The following is a 23,383-nucleotide window of genomic DNA, read 5'->3' on the forward strand; positions in this document are numbered from 1 at the left end:
CTAATGTAAACTTTACATATTGAATTTAAATGTTCAGTTATTTATTCTAATACTTTGGATATGTGGTTATTACTGCAGAAATATTATACCAACCAAAGATACGAACGTTAGGAACTGTAGTAAGAAAATCGATCGACAACGAATCATTTGTATTATTCATTTTATTAAAATTACGCTGAAGTACACAGGCTCTAAGTATACAAAAATTACAATAGCATTAAGTAGAAGAGGTTCTTCAGGAGAGAATATGTACAACAGAATATATTTATAAGTGTATCGTATATAAATATATATATATTTATATATTTTATTTTATATATATATATTTATTATTATGTATAGATAGCAATTTTACATACATACCGACAAAACATCGTAATTCCAGTGTATGCATGTAAACATCAATGTCTATACGTATGTGTATATGTATGTATAAAGAACAATTTCATTTGGACGTGAAAAGGACAAGTTAGTAATTTGCGATACAAGGTACGAGCATCGTCGTTTTCGTTTCTATTCACTTTTGGTTAAACGCGGCCTTACGAAAATTAATAATAATAGAAGTAACATCGTTAATGATACACCTGTCCTCCGTAATGCATCCGCTTACGCTACCTATTGAGCTAATAAAAAAAAAAGAGTTAAATGCACTTGCGCGTGCCTCATACGACACGCCCTGCTCGCTCTTCCTCGAGTCTGATACAGCGACGTTGCCGCGACTTCGTCTCGATTAAATAATTATATAATTCGATCACGTTCTCCCATTTAACGTCGAATCATTCCTTTTCTTTCGCTGTCAACAATATCTTAATATTAGTTTCTTCTACGGTGTTAGTGAATTGACTTCATTAAGCAGAAGGATCCAGATTCAAATCTTAATTTTCCATTTCTTCAACGAAAATATTTTGTTTCATTGGATTTTTATAAATAAAATTATAAAATCATATTAGTCGTGCGTGAATTCGAAGAGTTCTAATGCAACACAAATTAATGGCCCTTTTAAGTCTCCTATTTATCAAAAGAATAAAAATAAAAGCTTGAATCTGGTCGATCGATTCTATCAGATGCCTCGCTTTTCCTTCTAAATAGAATTTAAAGTAACCAAAATAGAATCGAAATAAATATTATAACACCATGACACGAAAAGGAATTTTAATGTTTCTAAATGTAAGCCGATTTATGTATAGAATTCTTAGAAACCGCGAATCGTGTGATGTAGTTCGATTTAAAATGAAAATTCCAGGTGATTCGCGATCGAATGGAGGTTCGATGATCGAATTCGGTCGATTTGTTGCGCACGAACTTTTCACGACGAAGCCGGGCAACATGACGAGACCCGTCAGAGAATAGACTAAACAAACAAACAACAACAACAATAATAATAATGTCTGGTTCCGCGATCGATCGCACGCAAACATTGAATCCGCGGCGATCGGCGCCGTTCACAACTTATGACACTGGGTTAAGTTAAAGTCACGCATCGATTCGCGTGATGGCCGGTCGGAGACTCGAAACGTTTGCTCGAAATTTGATTATATAAATGAACCCTTTGCACTATGAAACTGAGGTGCTTACTATAAACGTAGTCTACTATAGTTCAGTAAATAAACATACTCTAAAAGCATATTTAATTAACAATACCTTCATGAAGCATCTTCTGAACGACCACATTCAATTCTTACAAATTTAAAATATTAAATAAATACTCGTTTGTAAGAAGAACAAACATATTTATAGGATATTTTCTAAATTCAATGAATACGCTTCAATGAACATGTTTCATTGGTTTCCTATTTATATTAATAAAATACATTCACCGAATATTTGTATTGTTACGGATGAACAACATTATCCGGTATCACTAAATTCTAATGAAATTTTGATAACCTTCCTTCTCGTGTTTTGTTTAATATTACTAGCGAAACTTGAGTAATGTGCAGGTTAAATATTCTCCATGATTAGAGAATATCGTTATTTCAGTGTAATAGCCTTTGTATTTATTTAATAAGGAAAATTGTCGACCAACGTTTCGAGCCTTCCTCAACCGACAAGTGAAACGTGATAACGATATTCGGAAAGGCGAGAGCTTCCCTTTCATTGGTTGTATTTTGGCACGGGGGTAAATAACGCGCGCGTCTCTTTGAGTTTGAGCTTCTTCACGTTTGATCGAACTCGATTAGAATCCCGTCGACGGCAAAAAGAGCCCCTTCCTCCTAAATCTCGACGAACGAATATATAAATAAATAATAAAAAGCGCTACAATTTTCCTCCGATTTTCTAATTGTATCATTCCCTTGGTTCTTCGGTTATCCTGAAGACTGTCGTTTAATAGAAAGAACAAACGTTTTCGTACGAAGCTTCTCTTTGAATAAATAATTTTTTAATACAATAGAAAAGTACACGAATTAAAGCTTCCCACTGGACACATTTTTGTCGATCCTTCCGTCCGCATTTTTTGTGCAATTCCATTCGACAGTGTTCAGGATAAACGAACTCGCACGTTTCTCTTCGTCGGGAGACTCGATTTCCGAAATTTTCTACTTCCATCTGGCATCGACGAATTTTTGATGAACGGTATTGCTAACCTGTGGAGATTACCGTCCAGCGGTATCGTCCGCGGCTGGAACCCGTCGACCGGATATTCTCTTTCTCAAAGATCTATGATGCCTACAGGGAATCGAAGTTCGATTCTCGATCGCTGGCCTATGGACATTGAACAACGATTATATTAAAAACAAGATTTTGTCGATGATTTTCATACTTTCCGTTTCAACAGAAAATGTTGAATACTCTAAAAATAATTATTAACACGTTTAAACTTCGACAGTTTAATACGAACGTCTTTCTCAAGATTCTATGCGTAACTAAATAAACTATTCAATTCTAATAACTGTTTCATTCTATTAGATTCTATTCTAGTATTACAAAAGATAGTAAGTATTGTTTACCAGAAAATGAAAATAACTTAAGTTAGATATCTTACAAATTTTACTCAATTTTTCATCGAAAACCCTTTATTCGCACTAGGATATCTGAAACATTCTGAACATTACGTATTTTATAAATTTGCTTTTCACTGATATTATGCATCCGTGACAATCGATATTTTGCAATGCAAGAAAACCTCAGATTATCTAGTTTTCAAAGATCTAAGGGTGCTCCGAATTATAAAACGGTGTACTTAAAGCTCGAATTTCATTGGCAACTCACCCTATCTGGGCTATAAAGAGGCGGATGCTGCGCAGGAAGTCTCAGCGTGCTTCCCAGATCCCTCTCAGCCATTGTGTGCCCTTCGCTGGCGCTGTCTCGCGTGTCTCTGTTGTCTCTGTTATCCTTAACGCTGCTCCTTCGAGCGTCAGCGACTTTCGTCGGCGGCTGGATCGTCGTCTCCTCGCAGGATCTGGCTAAAGTAGAACCGGCTTCCCCTAAATCGAGTCTCAGCAACTTCGTGGGCGCCTGAATGGTTGTCTCTCCGCAGGAGCGGGCTAACGTCGAACCAAGATCACCTGGAAGGTCTCCGGTTCGCAATACCTTAGTCGCTGCTTCCACTGTAGTCTCGCCGCAGGACCGAGCTAACGTGGAATCGGCGTCCATTGTTCGAGTCACTGTTGCGGAGACCTGAGTTCGAAAGAGAACGAAACAATTAAGGATAAAAATAAACGCAATTTCTGTGAAAGAAAATGTATTGGAGCATTGAAGATTTTCTATTTGAAATGAAATAACTTATATGATGGATTTGGAAGCTTTTATGTTTACTTAAACATTTGATCACTCGATTACAATATTGTTCGTGTCACTGTTGCGGAGACCTGAGTTCGGAGAACGAAATAATTCGGTATAAAAACGAATGAAATTTCTGTAGAAGAGAATGTATTAGAACTTTGAAATAAATATTTGATTTCAAATATTTTATAAGTGAAATTTTTGGAAATTTTATTCTCGCTTAGAAATTTTATCGTGTTATTAAAACGCGATTTAGATATTTTATATATTTTATTTTGTATTCTATGACTAAGAGATAGATCAATGTCTTTGAAAATGATTGTTTAAGAAAATACAGGATTGAAGTAATCGATTGAATTAACGGATAATGAAAAGATACCTGGAAACCAGCACTAACGAGAGCGCCAGTAGGTGTTGCCGGTGTTCTGATGATCTGCACGTCGGCCTCTTTGCAGTCTTTCGTACTGGATACACTTTGCTTCCTGTTTCCGGTGCTGTGCGTGCCGTTATCGAGATAGCTGAGCAGTTTGTGCTCTTCTGTCGAGAACGTGCTCATTCCGGATTTGTAGTGCTGCGGCGATTGAGGCGCCGATCGATATTTAGCTCGAGGAATCATCACAGTGAGCGAACGGTCCCGTTGCTCATCGTTAATTGGCACTGTAACAGATCAATCAATAAATTCAATTAATCACACATTCACCTAGTACACTCAATATTTAAAATTCTTCTGAGATTTCGATAAGTATACTTCAGACTAAAAAACTACAATATTTTATCAAGTATTTTCTAAATTCTAAACAACTAAATACTTTAAACAAATCCATTCAAAATTAATAAGTGAATATACAGATCTAAATCCCTAAGTATTAAACAATTATCAATCTAAGTATTTCATTTTAATTATTTAGTATTAACCCTTTGCGCTCGAGAGGTGACTCTCAGTCACCACTAGATTTGACTTATGAACATTACACATAACATTATGCTTTGTACAATGCATCGATACGTGAAATATTCAAATACAACAGCTTTGTTTTCTAGTTTACGTACATTCTCTCATTAGTTAGTTTCAAGGAATGTTCAAATTTCATCGAAGAATGTCGAATATTTCTAGTCCAATCCTGACTGCAAAGGGTTAAACTATTATAATCTACTCACACCGTTTTAAAAGACAGAACAATAATTGCCTATTCCGGTGGGAAAACAACGAAATAAATAAATAAAATGAAAATGTTGAGAAACCAACCTGAAGCAGGAACCGTAGTGGCTTTCCGATATATAATCTACTCACGTCACTTTAAAAGACAGAATACTGTTTGTCTATTCCGGTGGGAAAACAACGAAATAAATAAATAAAATGAAAATGTTGAGAAACCAACCTGAAGCAGGAACCATAGTGGCTTTCCTCGGCGGTTGCCTAGGTTTTCCGCTGATCTTGCGAACCGGTCGCTTGGTCGGCGGCAGGGGTGCTATCATCTGGGGCGGAGGTGGCAGAACGTGAGGCACGTGGTGAGGAATCGCCAGATCTGTGACGCTACCCTCGCTACTGGTGTCTCCGCCTGTTCCAGGAATCATAGCTCTTCTGTCGCCGGCCTGCCGTTTTCGGCCGGGGTGACGGAAGCACGCCATGCCCACGCACACCGCCAGAAGACCCAGTAATATTGCCCCGGTCGTAACCAGAGCTATCAGTAGCACTGGAAAAAGATTTATGCCTCAGTGAATTGGAGCTCGAAGCTTCTGCGCGTGTCTCTGGCCCGGTGCCTAAGTTACGACTTTGGGGACACTGTTCCGATAATTAACTTCATGAATTTTTGGTAGCATAACATGTGTAAGATGACTCGAAGTCGACGATATGAGTTAACGAAATATTTAGAAACTAATTTCGAGAGTTGCGCGATAGGGACAGTTTAACCCTTCGCGCATTGAAAGCTCCTATTTGGATATTTACCCTTAAAAGTAAGAACAGAAGATTTTTAATTGTGGTTGAAAGATTCTGTGGTTTTCTTTGTAATTCATCGAAACAGAAATAATAGAAAAATAAGGAATTTCTGTTTAACCCCTTGCCATATAACGACGAGTGAGACTCATCAATCAAAACAAGAAACTATTTTACTATTATCAGTGTATTATCTTCAATTGAAATTTCTACTCGAAGTAGAGTGGACAATTGTGTTGCGTTTCTTCCGAATGGTCGATAGTAAAATGTTACACGAGCTTAGTAGAGAAAGTAAATAATACGTCAAGGGGTTAGAATGTATCATTTTTATATTAATATTCGAATACTTGTTACAGTAATTTGAAACTTTATCATGTTACCCACGAAATTTAATCGAGTATTATGTATCTTATTTTGAATATTGGAATGCGCAGAATGCACTTACCTTTGAGATTAACCTGGCAGCGCTGACCACTGTGCCAAGGGAAGCATTCGCAAACTTCTTGTCCGTTGGTGTTCGTGACACAGTGTCCTTTATTATTGCAGCTTGGACAACCTAATGGAGCCTGGGAGCATACTCTTCCAGGATATGCTGAGTTCTCGGACAGATCAGCCCAGCCCTCTTTACAGGAACATTGATAAGAACCTCGTAAGTTGAAGCAAGCTGCATTCGGCGAACAGTCGTGGTGAGGACCACCGTCCTCTGTTACGCACTCGTCGAAATCGATTGCGTCGATCTGAAACATTAATAATTTACAAAATTTAAGGGAGTTCAAGGTGTATTGTTATTATCAACACCAGAAATGTACACTGTTCTTTATAGATATTTAGATTGCAGATGTTTATGTAGATTTATATTTTTCATAAATAAACCGTAAGAAAGTGGGTCTTAATAAAATTCGATTTAACAATTATTTAAAAAAAAAAGTGTAATCTGTCGTTAAACGAAATGAGATCTTTCTGATCGATCGACAGTGTTAACTGTAGCAGTGCTTCATCTACTCGCCGCCAGATAGCTCCAAAGACAAGGTTTTTCTCGCAACTGCTCTATTCGTCCTTAATTTTTATGTATGTATACCGTTTTTAAAAATAAACCGAACACTTTACTATGGGCGTACATTATTATGAATTCCTATTGCAAGTTTTTGAAACTTTCTTTTATACTTCAAACTGATTACTGTGTTTTAATACATATACTGTCGGATAGATTAATTTCAGTATTTTTCCATAACAATTTCTATAATAGTTTTATAAAACTTCTTCAAATATTCCTCAGTTGTCCAAAGTTTTAGCATCTCTTACAAGCTTCAGAATTGAGTACTCATAGATTGCCATTGCATCCAGGTGAAAGAACGTAAGTTATGCAGAATAGATTTCCATGAAGGTAGATAGACAACGGTTCATAATAAAAACGGAATAATTAACTTAATCTTCGTTTAAAAAAGTGAGAAGCCCCTTAAAATTACCTTCAAACTCTGAATCACAAACCCGGCTTAAAAATAAAACATTATAATGTTGTTTTATCCCCCTTAATGGATGTGAGCTCCACGACTAATTATCCCGGCAAAAAATATATGACACTCGGCGGAGGAACTATACTATTAACTTGGCAACTATCGGCCGCAAAATGAAGTTAATCACTACGTATGAAACGGGTTTAAAACGCTCACCATGTCGAGATTCTTCGAGGCGTAGACCTCAGTGCCTCCCAAGCTATAGTTGCTGCTAATCAAGTACTTCTGAAGGACTTCTTTTAGCCTCGTCTCATTGGCATTATCGCTGAGCTGCACGTGGAATTCTACCTTCGTCGGGTCCGGCGTGAAACCAGCAATCTTCAAACCTCTGTATATATCCCTTAAATCACTCTGCATCAGAGTTCTATCTAATGCATCCTTAGTTGGACCTAGCAATCTTCTGTAGACTACCGATGTCGTGTCGTTCATACTAGATTCGTAGTTCACTGGTTCGTGGCCGATGCGGTCTAAGCCTACTCTTAAGGTGTAGGTATAGGTTGCTAAAAGAATAAGTAATGAAACATGAAAAATATTCAAACAATATCTATCCAAAATGCAAGTAAATTGTCAAAACTCAAGAATATTTGCTCATCTTTGAAAATAGCTTCTACATTAAAATATGCAAAATAAGCATATTATTATGTTTTGTGAAGAGATTGATATATTTTGTTACACGTTAAGTTCCTCACGATAAAAGAGAGGTAAGGAAAGCATGAAAACTTGATTATTTTAAATAGATGTTTTCCAAAGTTTGTTCTTGCTCTTGAAAAATATCTCATGCTTACGTTTACAAGGCCGGTCGGGGAACATTCTCGCAAATCCAGGACGACAAACGCATCTCATTTCACCCTCGAGTTCAGCACAAATTTCTGCTTTAGAGGCTCTGCATTCAGGTGTGCACTGGTTGCTAATAGGTTGAAGGGACACCACAGGTGCTCCTAGAACTCCGCCAGCCAGGACTCTGTGAATCTCATTTCCGGTTGGATCTTGTTCATCTCTCGAGATATCACCGTATTCAGCCTCGACCTATAGAAACGTGTAACTTGTCACTGGCGTTTCTAGAAATATTGCATTCATTTCTACAAGTCACGGTTAAAAGATGTCTTACATTTACCTCTTCAGCTCCAGGCGCGGGTGGTTTCTGGTCACTCATAACTACGAAAATGGAGTCGTTGTCTACTACGTTTTCGTAAGACGAAGGTATTCTAGTAACAATTGACTGTAAAATTGTCGATGTTATCGTAGATATCACGCTCGTTGGGCGCAGCAAGGTCTCAGTTACCGTTTCAACCGTAGTTGAAGTCAGTGTATGAGTGAGAAGCAGAGTTCTGGTTGTTGGAGGAGAACCCAGGACCGAGGTTTCTGTTCTGGTTACAGTGGAAGTTTGGAACCTTGTCACCTATACATAAATAAGACATAAAAGTACATTAGAAAATATAAAATATTAGGTACACCAATGAGAGATACATTAATTTATTAATATATAAATATTTTATCACTTATATTTCAATTGCGATCTAAAAACCAAAAGGAAATAAAGGATACCACTAGTACTTACTATATTCCTATTCTTCTTCAATTCATCTAACTATGTATCGTAATAATAAGGTGGAGTGGGGTAAGTGCATAAACAGGCTCTTATTAATATAATATAAGAGAAATTGCAATATCTAATATGTAGTAATCTACTCAAAGTTAATACCATCCTATCCACGTAGATGTCGCCCAATTAATGAGGGGAATCCCCGATTTATGCCAACCAGTTCGAAAGCACCACATGTAAAGAGCACGTCTACTTACGAAATACATTATATACTACGAAACAACATATTTGAATGCGATAAAAAGTATTCTATAGCAAACATATCAATAGTTATACTCTTGCCTCGTAGCATATGATATAAGGCTTCAAATCGGTTTTAATGGTCGGTTTTGCACATGCCCCATTTTCGGGGAAAGTGCACAGTTGTTGGATTTTTTACAATTTTCTTAAAAAATTAAAACATACAAGTGAAATTGGCGTTTTTGTGAATGTTAATTAAAGCGTATTAACTCAAGTATTCGGTGATTATAATAAATGTTAAAGTATTGTAAAACAAATTAAAGATATGTGGGTTGAAAGTCAAACTTACTAAAAACTGGGGTGCACTTACTCCACTCTACCTTATTATTAAGTTATTGTAATAACTCAACAGTTTACAAATATACGCTGACCAAAAAAGCATTCAAAACTAAACTCACCTCTTTAGGTTTCACCTGCATGGTCGTAGTGGACCCGTTAACAGCTTCGCGTGTCGAGCTGCCAGTAATGTCCTTTGTCATCTTGACCACCGACTCGTTCCTTCCTCCGTGTTTCTCCGGCAACATGCTCGTTACCTTCGTTATCGAACTGTCAACCCTGGTCACTACGCTGGCCAATTCAACGACGGTCGTCTCGTTTTTTCGTTTCACTTCTGTCGCCTGCGGCACGACCACCTTAGTGCTCTCATCTTTCTTCATCGTGAACCGATGATCCTTCTCCTGACTCGTGGTGGTCGCGGGAGTCAAAGACTCGGTCGGCTCCACTCTGCTCGACGGCAAGACATTGTCGTGGCTGGATTCCAAAAATACCGGGTGCTCGGGCCGCTTCACTGGATTTCGTGGTACGTCGAAGGTGTACGACTTGGTCGGCACGACCTCTCGAGTCGTGGACGATGACCTGCTCGGTTGGATGTGATCCACTTGAAGTGGCCTCATCTTCGTCGGGACCACTACGTTCGTCGACAGCATCGGCGTTGGTTGGATGGATATTCTGGAATTGTATTATTTGTGAAAATAATTATATACAGAAATATTATATTTAGAAATTTCATTTCACATCAACATCTTTGTATTCGATTAATAAATTTACTACAATGCTGGTGGCAAAAGCAAATCACTTATGTATATTCTTTAGCAGTGGTCTGAGTAATAGAAAGTCCCGTGTTTAATTAACACAACACAATTAAGTAATTAAATCAATTGATTCAATTGCATTGCTATTATTGCAGGTTCATCTAGCTGAATGTCACATTAGCTAGCATTACTTATAATATAGAAATGTTTTCAAATAATCATGATTTAATTGAGTGAACTACAGTAATTCGATTTGGTTGGGTGTCACCGATGACCCCCATGGCATTCAACGTGTTAATAATTTTTCAGAACAATTATGTTATTTTAAGAAATATTATGCATGTTATTGTATTGTGTATTAAACGTAATTTATAAAGTATACATTTTTCAGTACCTAGACACTGGTCTGGTGTCAAACGGTCGAACAGTGTAAATGCTAACATGCTCAGTCATCCTGGTCTCGACCGGCCTGAGGATTTCAGGTACGTCGACAACGACTGGAAGATCAACAGTCCCATGTATGATAGGTATTTTCGATTCGATATCGTGGATGACTGGTATATGGGATGTTGCTACAGCGGTTGCGATTTGAATGGAACCAGACACTGCGACAGCTGGCCTAACTGTGGCTATTTCGAGTGGCCTTGTAGTTTGTGTCGCTGGCGGTGGTGGTACCATATCCTGGCAAGACAAAAACATTTAATATTAATACCTATTTTATGATAACACTAAACTTTTCGAGAAAAGGTTCTGAAAATGATATCAACCACTAGTCTGTTTATCTTAATAAAAATTCTCTCTTTCTATATTATGCTACGAAAACAAACTGAAGAATTCCTCATAACAGAAATGAAACAGTAAGGTCATTAATACCTGATAACGTAAATATTTTCTCGTACTTTATTATTCCATACTTATTTTTTTATAATTTGAATCCCTTTCCCTATGATTTCTTTCTGAACTGCGATCGATCTTTGTTATTATTAAGTTATTGAAAATAAGAGAAACTTCCAGTCTTATTCTATCTTAACATATGTTCTACGGTATAATCATTGATACCAGAGGAATAATATATAATTTGCATTCAAAAAAGTCGAATAATACTTGTGTTTGTTAAATTCTATTTGAAATCTTCACCACGAGTCTGACACGATATTGTAGGGCAAGGGGTTAACATGAATTATGAAATGTTATAAATAAAAACAATTCATGGCCTATTAATTACTCACCTGAGAAAGCAGTTCCACGATAAAAGGCCTAGCAACGGAGGGTCTAGGGCTAGGTGGAACCATGCTGACACTGGGCAGTGGAGCAACAGGCGCCTCTTTCAAAGGAATGTACTTCGGCGGAGGTTTCAGGCCAGAGTCGTTTGCAGTTGCAAATGGGAACCGATCCTCCGTGGGACTACTAGTCGTGGTGATATCGACTGGCGGCGGAGACAAACCAACGACATCGTGCGAAGGAATCGTTGGAGGCTTCAAGCCCTCCTCTTCATTCTTATTAGACTGATTCAGCACTGCAGGTCTTAGAGGCGGTGGCATCATGTCCCTAGATGGCACATTCACTGGTTCAATACCTAACACATCTCCAGTAGAAGGCTCGACAGGTCTGATTCTAGTCTTGGTCTCATGTTTAATCGAGTCTCCTTTGTCCACTCCTGCCAGTGCGAAGTTAGTCTGATAAGCAGTCTCCAGAGATTCATCGTTCTTCTTCTTGTCGTTCAGATTGGTCACGGTGATCAACATACTCGGTGGTCTTTCAGTTTGTGTCTTACTGTCTACTTCTTGGCCTATAGCCTCCACTGGTAACGAGAATCTTATATTCATCCCATTTTCTGGCTTAGAATTGCTTGTCGTTATTGTTATTGGTCCTGGCACTTGAGGCCTGTGCTTTGTGATAATATGAGGATACTCAGGATGAATCCTTGTCCCCGGATTGTATTCTGGATGCGTCACTTTAGGACGATTCTTGTCAAACGCTGGTTTTATTACTTCTGCATTGAACTGAGGGTGAACATCGGTTTCCTGAGGAACAGTGTTATTCCGGAAATTAATTCTGATAGTGTCAGTCTTGTTAGAATGAGGTTCCTGCGCGGCAGGCCTTTTTTCGCCCAGTCGATGATCAAGAACCTTCGTAGCATCTTGCCAATTAAGGTTTATGAAGCCACCTAGATGTGACTGACTCTTATTTTCCTTGCGAATTGAACTGGTATTTACAAATGAATCTGACAATTCAGGTTTGGCTTCAGCAGGCTGTTTTATTTCAGGTTTCTTCTCAGGTGGACGGGTTATAGTTTCTGGTCTAGGATACAAAGCTGGTCTGGTTTCGACTTTGTTCATCGTGGGTGGTTTAGGATACCTGCTCGGCTTGTCCACTTCTGGCACAAATTGAGGAATGATCGCTGGTGGCCTTAAGTCTATAGTATCGTCACGATCATAGGGTCGGGGTGTAGACGTGTGTACCTCTGGATGATGCTTGTCACTTGGCTTCTGGTTTCCGTAATAAGCTGTGGGTACTCCTTGCACTATGTCGTAGTCAGGTCTAGGTTCTTTTCTCTTGTGACCGTATTGTGATGCATCCTCGTGGCCACTATAGACTCCAAATGGCTTACCTTGAACGATTGTCATATCATTTGGTCTTGTGTTGTAATATGTTGGTCCATAAGGCACTCCTTGGTTAGGTGTGCCTTCGTTCTTGTGACTGAATGGCATTCCAGAACTCAGCCAGAGGGGCTTCTCTTTTTGGTTTTGAGTCTGATCTAATCCAACTGGCTTGCCAATCACGATATTACCAGGTACCGTGTTCCCATTCAGAGTTATGTTATTAGTTTGAATATTAGCAACTTCGTCACCTTTCGTCTTCTCGGTTTCTTGAACCACTTTCACTTGATTGTGATATTTAACATATTCAGAGGCGCCGGTCTCTGAGTCTAGCGTCTTCTCCGTTTGCGAGTCTGACCAGGAGTCCGGATCATTATCTGGATCAGAGGGAGTCTGGCTAAAGCTCTGACTGTTTATCATTATTTTTGGATCTTCTACTTTTGTTTTCGGATTAGATGGATTGTGGTACTCTACAGCTCCTGTTGGTAAGTGTTCTTCGGCTTGTTCTGATGGAGGATTGACTGGCGTGATGAGAGGTGGCCTTTTATTCTCCGGGTAGAAGTGAGGTGGTCTGTCTTGGAGGTCAATCTGGGGAAATTAAATAATTCGTTATCATAAGTGTAAATGTGTCTCTGGAAAATTTACTTGTAATCGATAGATCGTAGTTTTTTATGCAAGAAACTGGAGCAAGGAAAAAGCTTACTTCGTCTACTAAAAGATTAATGTTCGACAAGATATAAAGATTCTGTATTTAAAATACTTCAGACGTCATAATATCTAAACTCACCTGAGGAGGTCCAAACGCAGGCTGTCTTTCAGTTGTTCCTTCGTTCCCTCCGTTATTCGGTATAGTAGTAGTTATCCTTGGAGGCTCGTGATGAATTTGAGGACTCGTGATCGGTCGATGAGGAAGCACAAACGTATTAGTATTTTGCGTCTTAAGTGGAGGTCTCTGGGGTCCAGTATAAACAGGCTTCCTGATATTTGGCCTCTCAACATAGATCGGTCTATCCAGGGGACGATTCGTCGTGGACCATAATGGCGGCCGCGGTCTTAATCTATTGTTTACCAGAATTCTAGGTGGCTTCTTATCTTTCCAGTTCGTATTCAACAAAATCTCGTTCCCTGAGTCTGGTTTAGGTAATAAAATATAGCGATGAGAATTGTCCGAAGGATTCGACACTTCAATCCTTCTAGGCGGATTGCCAGGCTCGCCAGGCTTCTGAATTTTTGGGAATTGTCCTCTAGGTGGCAGATGAAGGTGGTTCGGGGGATGCGGTAAACCATGAGGACGAAGATTTATATTCTCCGGTCTATGGTGCAACTCTGTGTGAACATGACCTTGACCTCCGAGGACATTGGAACTATTAGGGTGTCTGATCAAGTGTACGTCAACGGACGTCTTCACGGGTCTGAGATTAGGGGATTCTAATTTGTCCTGTGGTCTTTCGTAATTGAATCGATCTGGCGATAGGGGAATGCTGGATGGTCGACTTGGAGAACCTGGTTTTTCCGGAGCTCTGAAATTTAGGGGTGGAGATGGTGGGACCATGTAGTCTGCAGGATCATTTCCGTTCGAGTATTTTTGCAAATCTTCCACCTGTGCATAAAAAAGTTTGATTATTTATACATCGTATGTGGTAATAATTTAATAATTTCAGCATTTTAACGTTTAGTGAAAAATCTTACTCTTTGCATTCCAATGAATCCTAAACCGACTTCAGACTCTGGATAAGGTGAAGGATCGTCGAAGTATTGCCCACTTATGTGAGGCTCGCTGGTGTCGCCGAATATCAAGGCTTGAGTACCACCTTGAGGAATCACGACGTTAGCAACCTGACTGGGCTGGATGTTGACCAGTAATGGCTGTCCTGTTGATCTGTCGATGACGTGAGGCACTTGATGGACGATAGGCTCTGATGGTGTTGGTTTAGACTCCGAACTTTGAATGACAATAGGGGAACCAGGTAACAGAGGATCCTTCTGCGCCCATGGTGGTCGCTTCTGCTCTTCAGATGGAACCGTTGGCCATTGTTTTTCTATTAGTGGTTTTGCTGAATCCATTTTCTGTTGAATTTTTGTGATTTAATTAATTATACTAAATTACATTAGAATTTTATGATTTTTTATCTTTAGGTATATGAATATTTCGTTTTTCATCATTCTTTTAATATCAAAATTTAAATTGCATTCAGATTTCAAAATTTTTAAATCTTAACATTTCCGAACCGTAGAGGTTTATAGTTCTAAGCTTCCTGATCACTAAGCTACTGTTAATATTAAATACTTCGAAATTTTGTAATTTTCGATATTTCAACTTTCATATAGCATTAGACAGGATATTCCAAAGTTTAATTTCTACTTCCAAAATGTTCAAAATTTGAAACTGCTTGGAGGAGAGAAGTTCTTACTTGATCGAATTGTGGATGGGGTGGGGAGAACTTCGAAGGATCCTTCGCGCTCCAGGGTCTTCTCGATTTTTCAGGACTCCATTCCGGTTCCTTCAAGTTCAAATTTGGGTTTACATACTGTTCCACGTTCGGCCTGTCGGGTGGTTTCAATAAAGGATCATTTTCCAAAACATCCTGCTTCAATCCCATCCTCTTTGGCGGTGATGATTGTACTGGATGTAATTTTTGAGGTTGCTTCGGTATCAATGCTGGATTCGTTTCCACCGGTATAGAAACTGGAATCTTCAAGTGTTCTTCGTAAACTTGCTGCGCAGGATATATTTGTATTTGAGGTCCTTTGTGTGTTTGAATACTTTGCTGCGACTGTGACGTCTCTCGATCGTTTTCCAACACTTCGAGAACTGGGTGGACCGGAATATTGGGAACTGGTAACGGGGGCGGTTTCATTCCAATGTGTTCTTCGTCTTCCAGATACGTCTGAGGAGGTCTAGGCGCCATTTTTCCTGGTTTGCCAATTATAATGTCGCTGTTTGCGGTAATCACTTCTCCTGGCGAGATTGGGATACCATCTGCCAGGCTGGATGCTACCTTATGACGCGTTTCTGCTATATAGTTGTGATTTAGATTTGCAAGGTGAGTACCTAAAAGAAAAATTAAGTATACTCTTATTATTTTCTATACAAAATTGTTATTTCCTGTCGACTCTCTGAATATTCAGTTTTTTAAATTAACTTTTAACATTTATTTATGATCTTATAATTTATTTTCAGTTATATTTCGTCAGTGTAATTTTTAATTTTGATCCTTACCTATATTTTGGCTTTCAGCAGTTTCTATATCCCCATCAGCAAACTCGGCCACAGGTATATAAATCGGTGATCTTTGTGTGGTAACTTCTTGAGCTTCTGCTTGTGGTACTGTATCATTTCTGCGAGTCATCGATGGTTTTCCTTGTAGCAGACCGGCCATCGCCGTAATCACAGGCCCCAGAGCTGACAAACTATTGATCCCTAACGACCCCAGACTCAGAAGATTGCTAACTTGAAGATCACTTGTGTTTTGATTTGTTGGCCTTTTATTCTGATTGTTTTCTCCGGAAGCCGATGTTGTAACATTATTTTCCTATAATTTATATCGTAATTTAGGATTCAATAATGATTTATGCAAATAAATGATCTTTCTAATTAATTATATATTGCAAAACCAAACTTTATATTGTCGATCATATCTGAGTGTATTAATTTAAGCAAAAGAATATTTAACACGTTCCGTGCCACGGAAATTTCGGTTACGGTTTGCTTATGGACTGTATTGAGTTTTTAAATATTAAATTATATTCAAGTTTTTGGTCAGTTTTATATATTTTGATATGTATCTCTTAAAAATATTTTCTTACAGAAATTGACGTGTACCACACGTGGTACACGTAGCACTGAACGTGTTAATTGAAATATTTAATGTTTCGATATTATATGAAATTACTTGATTAATATGCGCGACAGGTTTTGGTTCACCGACAACAGAAGACGGCTCGGTCGCTACCAAACTTGCAGAAATAATTTCGTCTTTTTGAAGTTCAATCGTAGGGGTTGATTCTGGGAAATTCGTGGTGGTCGGATCGATCTGATCCTCCTCATCAAAGAAGATAATCGTTGACCCTGTCACCACGTTCTTCACTGGATCAGAATGATGAGCAGTTGTCAGCAAAGCGTTCATGTAACCAGCATCCAACAAACTAGGCGCTATCGACTCTGTGACAACATTCTCAACGATGTGCGAGCGTGACGATACTGTGGTGGATGTTTCTCCGTCTGCTCCAGCCTTTACACAAATAAATTAGAATTATTAAACGAAACTGATCAATTGAACCTAACAATTTTATTTGGAATTTGCACAAATTACAATTCTAATTGTAAAATAGTAAAAATAACAAGTTCAAAGTTAATTTAATAGCAACATATGGAAGAATGAGATGTAGGTAAAGAATGTAATGCATATAAAATGATAAGAGGAAGAAATAACAGAATTTTGAGCTTAAAATGCTAAACGTCTTTTTCTAAGGCTGACTTTGTGAACTTTTATATAATTTTAAATAATAAGTTACCTGCAGCAGCGTCGTGAAATATGTAAAAGTCGTCAGGTACGTCTTCGTGGCGAAGATTTGAATAGGTTCCGGGGTCGGGTTAACCAATGCGGTCTTTGTCGTCTTCTTCACTGGCACTTTCTCCAGGACGACATCGGTGGACGTTGCCACGTTCGTGCGAACCACAGTGCTACCTTTCTCCAGGAACGTATTGTAATAAGTATAGGTAATATAATAAGTCTTCATTGCATCAGTCATGTTTTCCTCCGTGTGATCTAGCGCTGTTAGTGTGGTCGTAACACTTGTCGGGCGCGGCGGTGGCGCGGACTCTGTTATTATAAGCTGAATAACGACATATCGGCAATTAACACTTCAACATATGTCTCGTTAACTTTAAATAAGATTACGTAAATATAAAACATTCATTTTCCTTATAAACTATGTCAACTTTTAAACGCTGTATTAACACTAAAAATACCGAGCATTTAATACGATTAATATGTAATCTCTACAAAAATTGTAATAACAGATTATTTTCAGTTTCTTCGGGTATTCGTTATAGTATTCGAGTGAAACTATTTTCTTTCGAAATCATTTCGAATAATCTATGCTTTTAAATGATCAACAATTGCGAAATAAGAAAATTCAGTCATTTTGAATGCCACGGGTAGATCTAGTGTTAAGTATATCTCAAACATTTCATGTTGGCGATATTTGATTTAATTGAATTAATCAATTTCTATATATTTAAATTGTAGCATCACAGTATCCTTTGAATGAAACTGTACAATGCCATTATTATTTAATATATAACGAAATAAATCAATTGCAATAATTAATTCAAATATAACAGATTCACCATAATACTTAATTTCTCAAAAATGCAAATTTTCAAGTGTCACATACTAACCTGAGTAACAGTATCACTAGTAGTTTCGATCCTCGTCCGTCCATCCTCCATGAACGTCCTCTCCAGCATTCTGGTACTAAGGTACGTGTTCGTTTCCGGTGTGGGTATTTCCGAAGGTTCCAAGATCATGTCTAAATAATGCTGCGGAGCGGTTACTGTATTTGCGATCACTTTGGAGCTGCTCTCTAACGCGTCGTTTACATTCGGATGATCGGTATTCAGAGTTAAATACGTGTACGTCGTTTTGAAGACTTCCGTTCGCAGGGTTGGCGATGCTTCCAGCGTTACAGCAGCTGTTTCTGATCCTGGTTTCCGGTGGCGTTCCTCTGTTGCGGTATTTGCCACGACCTTCGCGCAACAGAATTTTATTAACAATCAAACGCGACCTTGGCATTCAGGTTTATTTCTTAACTTGGAGTTGATCATAGCAATTACGGATTTGATTACATTTTGATAATAATCTGGCTCCTTAACACGTTAAATGCCACGGGAGTCACCGGTGACCCCCAACCAAATGGAATTACTATAGTTCATTCAATTAAACGATGATTATTTGAAAACTTTTCCATATTATAAATAATGCTAGTTAACGTGATGGCATTTAGCTAATTGAACTTGCAATACTAACAATGTAATTCAATCAAATGATTTAATGTTATATTTTTTCCATTTCGAATATTCTGCTTTATGAAATAATGCGGCATTCAACGTGTTAAAGTAATCGAGGCAAACAAGAACCTTTGAAAAGGAGGAACTAAACGTTAAATCCGTTGAAAGATGTAAATTTTCAATTTATCTTCTAATTCTCTCGAAACAGTAGATATATCAAATATACAGTATAAATATAATATTAACAATAAGAATGATTTCAAGCACACCATGATTTTCAATCGAAAGTGTCTAAACTCTGTCAAATAAGATAATGAAAATCAAATGAGAGGAGCATCGTTCTAATTTCTTTACGGGATAACAACAACAGTCTGCTTACAGTGTCAATGTATTCAAATATTTCGACTGTAATGTTGCTTCACGTTATCTCACACTTGATCCAATGGCTCCGATTCAACACGTACCGTCAAGCAAGACTTGTGCTCCTTGCTTTTTATCGTTAATGGCGACAATACGTTAACGCCTCACCTGTTGTTCCGTCGAAACAGTAGTTGTCCCGTCCTTGGTAATCGTGGTGAGGTACGTGAACGTGGTGGTGCATGTCTTCGTGACAAATTCATTCGGCTTATCTTGAGGAAGCATCATGACAACCGCGTCAGACAATGTCAGCGTGGGCTGCGGTATAGAATTCTCCCATCGCAACGCCGGCGTGGGTCCCGCGACGATCACCTCGACGCCGTTCGACATTACGCGAGTCGCTAGGTTGAACCTTCGACCTTCTTCATCTTTCACTTCGTGATCTCCTGTCATTGCAATTCACGCTATTACATCATGATCGCGCTCTCACTTCGGATACCTTTTCTAACATTAGCTAAACTGTAATATCAACATTTGTACAATCTCGAAACCTACGAACGCGTCGCAGAGTATACGTGTTATTAATACCGTAACAGAATTTGAAAGTTCAATGTACAGAAATTAATTTTGTTACGGGTCGATCGAAACACGCCTGGCTAACTGCAACGTGACGCACGTGCGCACGTGTGTTGCAGCTACGCAGGAGTTTGTTGATGCTTACTGCACTGTACTTCTTGATGGCTCGTGTTTCTGCCAGATTTTATTGTTGCGTGAGAATGTTAACATTACTCGATGAAAATTTGTTTTAAACTGTATTATCTGTATTTAATGTTCACATATGTATTTGGCGGTTTGTAATAAATGGATCTTTTTGAATTTATATTCCGAAAGTTTAGCAGTTTTAGTATCCTTAGTGTTTATTTTTTATATTTCATAATAGAGGACTTATGTGTGTACACACTTGCGACGAATAATATAGAAATAAAAATGTCTGAAATTTATTTCATGCTTAATTTTTACTTTGATTGTACCATTTACATGAATTAATCTGATTGATATGGAGTCATCGAGTATGTGAAACCAATTGGAGAAGAATGTATAAAATATGCAACAACATTTACTTTATTGTTTCCGTATGTGTCTGAAGAAATACCATTGGTAAACAAAATACTTTCGTACCCAACTTCAGCAACTCAAGTATTACCGCAATACTGTCAATTTACATAAACATCCACCACGAGGTGATGAAATTCTCCCTGACTATCACACAAATATTTACGAATGCATAATTTTCTATTAACAATTCAAATCTTCGTCCACGGATCATATAATCCAACGACGGGAATATCGATTCACATTCTAATACCGCTCACAACAAAATACCTAGATTGTTATATGTGGCAACTACATAATAATTTGCATATAATCATCGGGTCTAGCATCAACCTTGGCCATCCAGAAATCCCGTACAGTACACGTCACCGAAGGATCGCACCCGTAAATTACGCAACACAGAAAGAGTCAGTCGAAAGATCCTCGACTAAAGATTGAGAAGAAACAAAATGTACACCAAATAAACAGACGATCAAGTATGTACAAAGATCTTTCATTTACAGTATGTACACTTCGTCGAAGAGTTCTGTTGCACAGGGAAGAATTTAGAATGCCAGAAGCCAATCGGAGCGAGACTTGGAGGAGAATTTGTACAATCTCGAGTGGATAACCTCGAGGGGAGATAATATTAGTCTAAAGTTTATTTTGTACATCGATCCTCGTGTGCTCTGAATCCCAGCATCCTCCGATAAAGCGATCCTCAATTAAAAACAAACAATCAATGAAATTCCGTAACTGTCTCGAAAACCCAACGAGCATTCAGACCACACGAGGATCCTCATAGAAATGGCTCAGACGGCCGTATAGCTACTCACCAGCATCGGGCACTGGACTATACACAGACGGCACAGCTGACGACTCCACGGTAGGAGTGACAGTCACCGTGACGGGCACCGTCAACGTAAGTGTAGTCACTCTCGGTCTGACCGTCGTCGAGGACGTCACTTTCGTCTCCAGTCCGTTCTGTTGCGTCACCACGTACGTGTACGTCCTCAATCTCGTCGACGTCACTACAGTCTCCGTATAGAAAACGCTCGTGCTGGGTTCTAAGTCGGGCGGGGGTCTCGTCTGATGTTCGACGGTGCTCGGTTTCGAGGGTAAAATCTGGGGGAAGTCCGGTCTCGACAGGGACAGGTACAAATCGTCGGCTAGTCCGGCCTCGATGTCCTCGGGGGTCGGTGACGAGATCGAGGTCGTCACCGTCGTCGCGCCGAGGACCTCCGAGGCCCTCACCGGGTCCGGTGACTGGGTATAGTCGGCTCCCAGAGGAATCACGCTCGGTATCTCGGAATCGTCTAGGTATCTAGGGGTCGGGGAGTCGGATGACGACAGCTGAGGCGTCTCGAGAGGCAACACACTGGCGAAACTGGGCGCAACATCGATCGACGATGATGTGCCCGACAAAATGTCGGATGAAGACGGAGTGGGTTCGGTTAGGGGTTGCACCGGCTGTACTGGCAAGTCTTCTTCTTTAGCCGGAGGCTTTGTTGCAGTCTCCGGTATCGTTTCTTCCGTTTCTTTCTCTTCCTCTTGTGTCAGAGGTTTCTCTGTATCTGGTTGAATATTTGGGGTTGAAGATACGTGGGGTTCCATTTCGTCTTCGGTGTCTTTCAGTGGAGACTCCACGAATTTTGTTCCGGTAAGAGTGACATGAGATTCGATTTCTTTCGACGGAGAATCTTCGGATTGAGTTTGATTAGGATGAACATGCGATTCGATGTCTTTGTCGTGTGAATCTTCAGAGTCTTCTGACGGGTAATCTTTGAATTCTGGTTCAGTTTGTGATTCAATAGACTCCGTGGACGACTCGGGGTATTCCCTGTTAAATTCTACATCTTCTCTTTCAGTAGTTGTTTCGATATCTTCTTCGAGATGTGTAGTTGTTTCGAGTTGTTCATCAGGGATGTCGGTCGTTGTCGTTTCATCTACGTACTCTGTTGTGTCTTCCGTTTTGACTGTTGTATATTCTTCTTCTTCGTTATCTCTGAAGTCCGGTTGAGTAGTGGTAGTACTATCTTCTGGCAAATCTTCTTTAACGCCATCCGACTGCGTGGTCGCGACTTCTTCTTTCGACGGCACTGTTGAATCTTCAATGGGCTTCAAAGTAGTCGCTACATCGTCAGGTTTATGATCATCCTTAGAAACCTCTTCAGTTGTCGTTTCTAATTTCTCGTCAGGTTCCTCCGTCGTGGCCATTTCCTTCTCGGGTTTCTCAGAAGTAGTCACAACGTCGTATTTACTGGACACAACATTCTCGTCATCCGTCGTCGACTTGGTCGTCGGTACATCCTCATCTAACGATTCTTTCGCGCTCTCAGTTGTCGTAGTCTCATATCCGTCTTCATACTCTTCATATTCCTCATCATCGCCCGGTGGAAAGAAGAAGTTATCAGTAATGATCACTGGGTCGTTCGCACTGGTCTCCTCCACTACTTTAGACGCGGTCTCCATTGTTCTAACAGAAGTCTCCTCGTCAGGCTTACTATCAATAACATTAGGTGGCTCTTCTAATTCGGGCGTGAAAGTAGTGGTAACCTCTTGCTTAAAGTCTTCAGGCTCATCGGTACTTTCTTCCGAATATTCCTCTTCATACTCGGACGATGGAGCAGTGAAGAATCCGGTAGTAATGATAGCGAAGCTAGGTGTCGGTTGCACCGGTCTAACAGCTATCAGCTTCTTCTTAGTGATCCTAGCTCTCGTTTCAGTAGTAGTCGGTAGAATAGTCGTAGGTTCGATCTTTCGTCGTCTAGTGATGGTCACTTTATGGCGTCCAGGTTCAGGCTTAAAATGTTCAGGCTCGTCCGAGTGTATCGAGTTAGCCAGTCCCAGGGTTCTGACCCTGGTGACGACGATCCTCCTCGGTGTATGACTAACCGATTGAGGATCCTGAGTCCTAATAGGCCTGCGCCTGACGACGGTCAGCGTGTGCTGTCTCCCGTACTTCCTGACGACAGGGACGCGGATTCTGACCCGTTTCCTCGGCATCTCTTCTAGATAGTCGTTGTCGTTCGTCTCGATCGGATCCGCGGCCCTCTCGCCGTCCTCGTCGGACCACTGTACGCGTTTGCTATCGAAGTCGGCCGGGCGGTGCTCGTCAATGTAATCATCTGAAAAGTCGACGATTCTCGGTTCCTTGGACCAAATCCTCTCCGGTTGCACCCACCGGGTTACATCTACCACGTGACCGTGAAAGGATAGACCTGGGGTTGACTCGTACCCGGGGTTAAGCGGCCGGTGAGTTAACGGATCATCC

The 23,383-nt window shown here is 39.7% G+C and overlaps 1 protein-coding gene across 1 annotated transcript; it reads right to left on the reverse strand.

Moving 5' to 3' along the window:
* Window positions 1-179: 179 nt before the first annotated feature.
* LOC116432780 (uncharacterized) lies at window positions 180-23,261 on the reverse strand. Its single transcript, XM_076370595.1, has 20 exons — window positions 20,946-23,261; window positions 19,189-19,463; window positions 18,052-18,399; window positions 17,163-17,483; window positions 16,541-16,879; window positions 15,868-16,180; window positions 15,059-15,699; window positions 14,337-14,714; window positions 13,435-14,247; window positions 11,277-13,235; window positions 10,442-10,728; window positions 9,415-9,964; window positions 8,288-8,572; window positions 7,959-8,199; window positions 7,330-7,673; window positions 6,105-6,396; window positions 5,103-5,417; window positions 4,103-4,380; window positions 3,211-3,618; window positions 180-2,703 (listed from the first exon to the last, which is right to left on the reverse strand). The coding sequence occupies exons 1-20, from the start codon at window positions 23,113-23,115 to the stop codon at window positions 2,668-2,670; spliced, it is 10,593 nt and encodes a 3,530-aa protein (XP_076226710.1). The 5' UTR covers window positions 23,116-23,261; the 3' UTR covers window positions 180-2,667.
* Between the last annotated feature and the right edge of the window lie 122 nt (window positions 23,262-23,383).

The sequence above is a fragment of the Nomia melanderi genome, chromosome 9 (genome assembly GCF_051020985.1).
Source record: "Nomia melanderi isolate GNS246 chromosome 9, iyNomMela1, whole genome shotgun sequence".
In the NCBI taxonomy this organism is placed as follows: Eukaryota; Metazoa; Arthropoda; class Insecta; order Hymenoptera; family Halictidae; genus Nomia; species Nomia melanderi.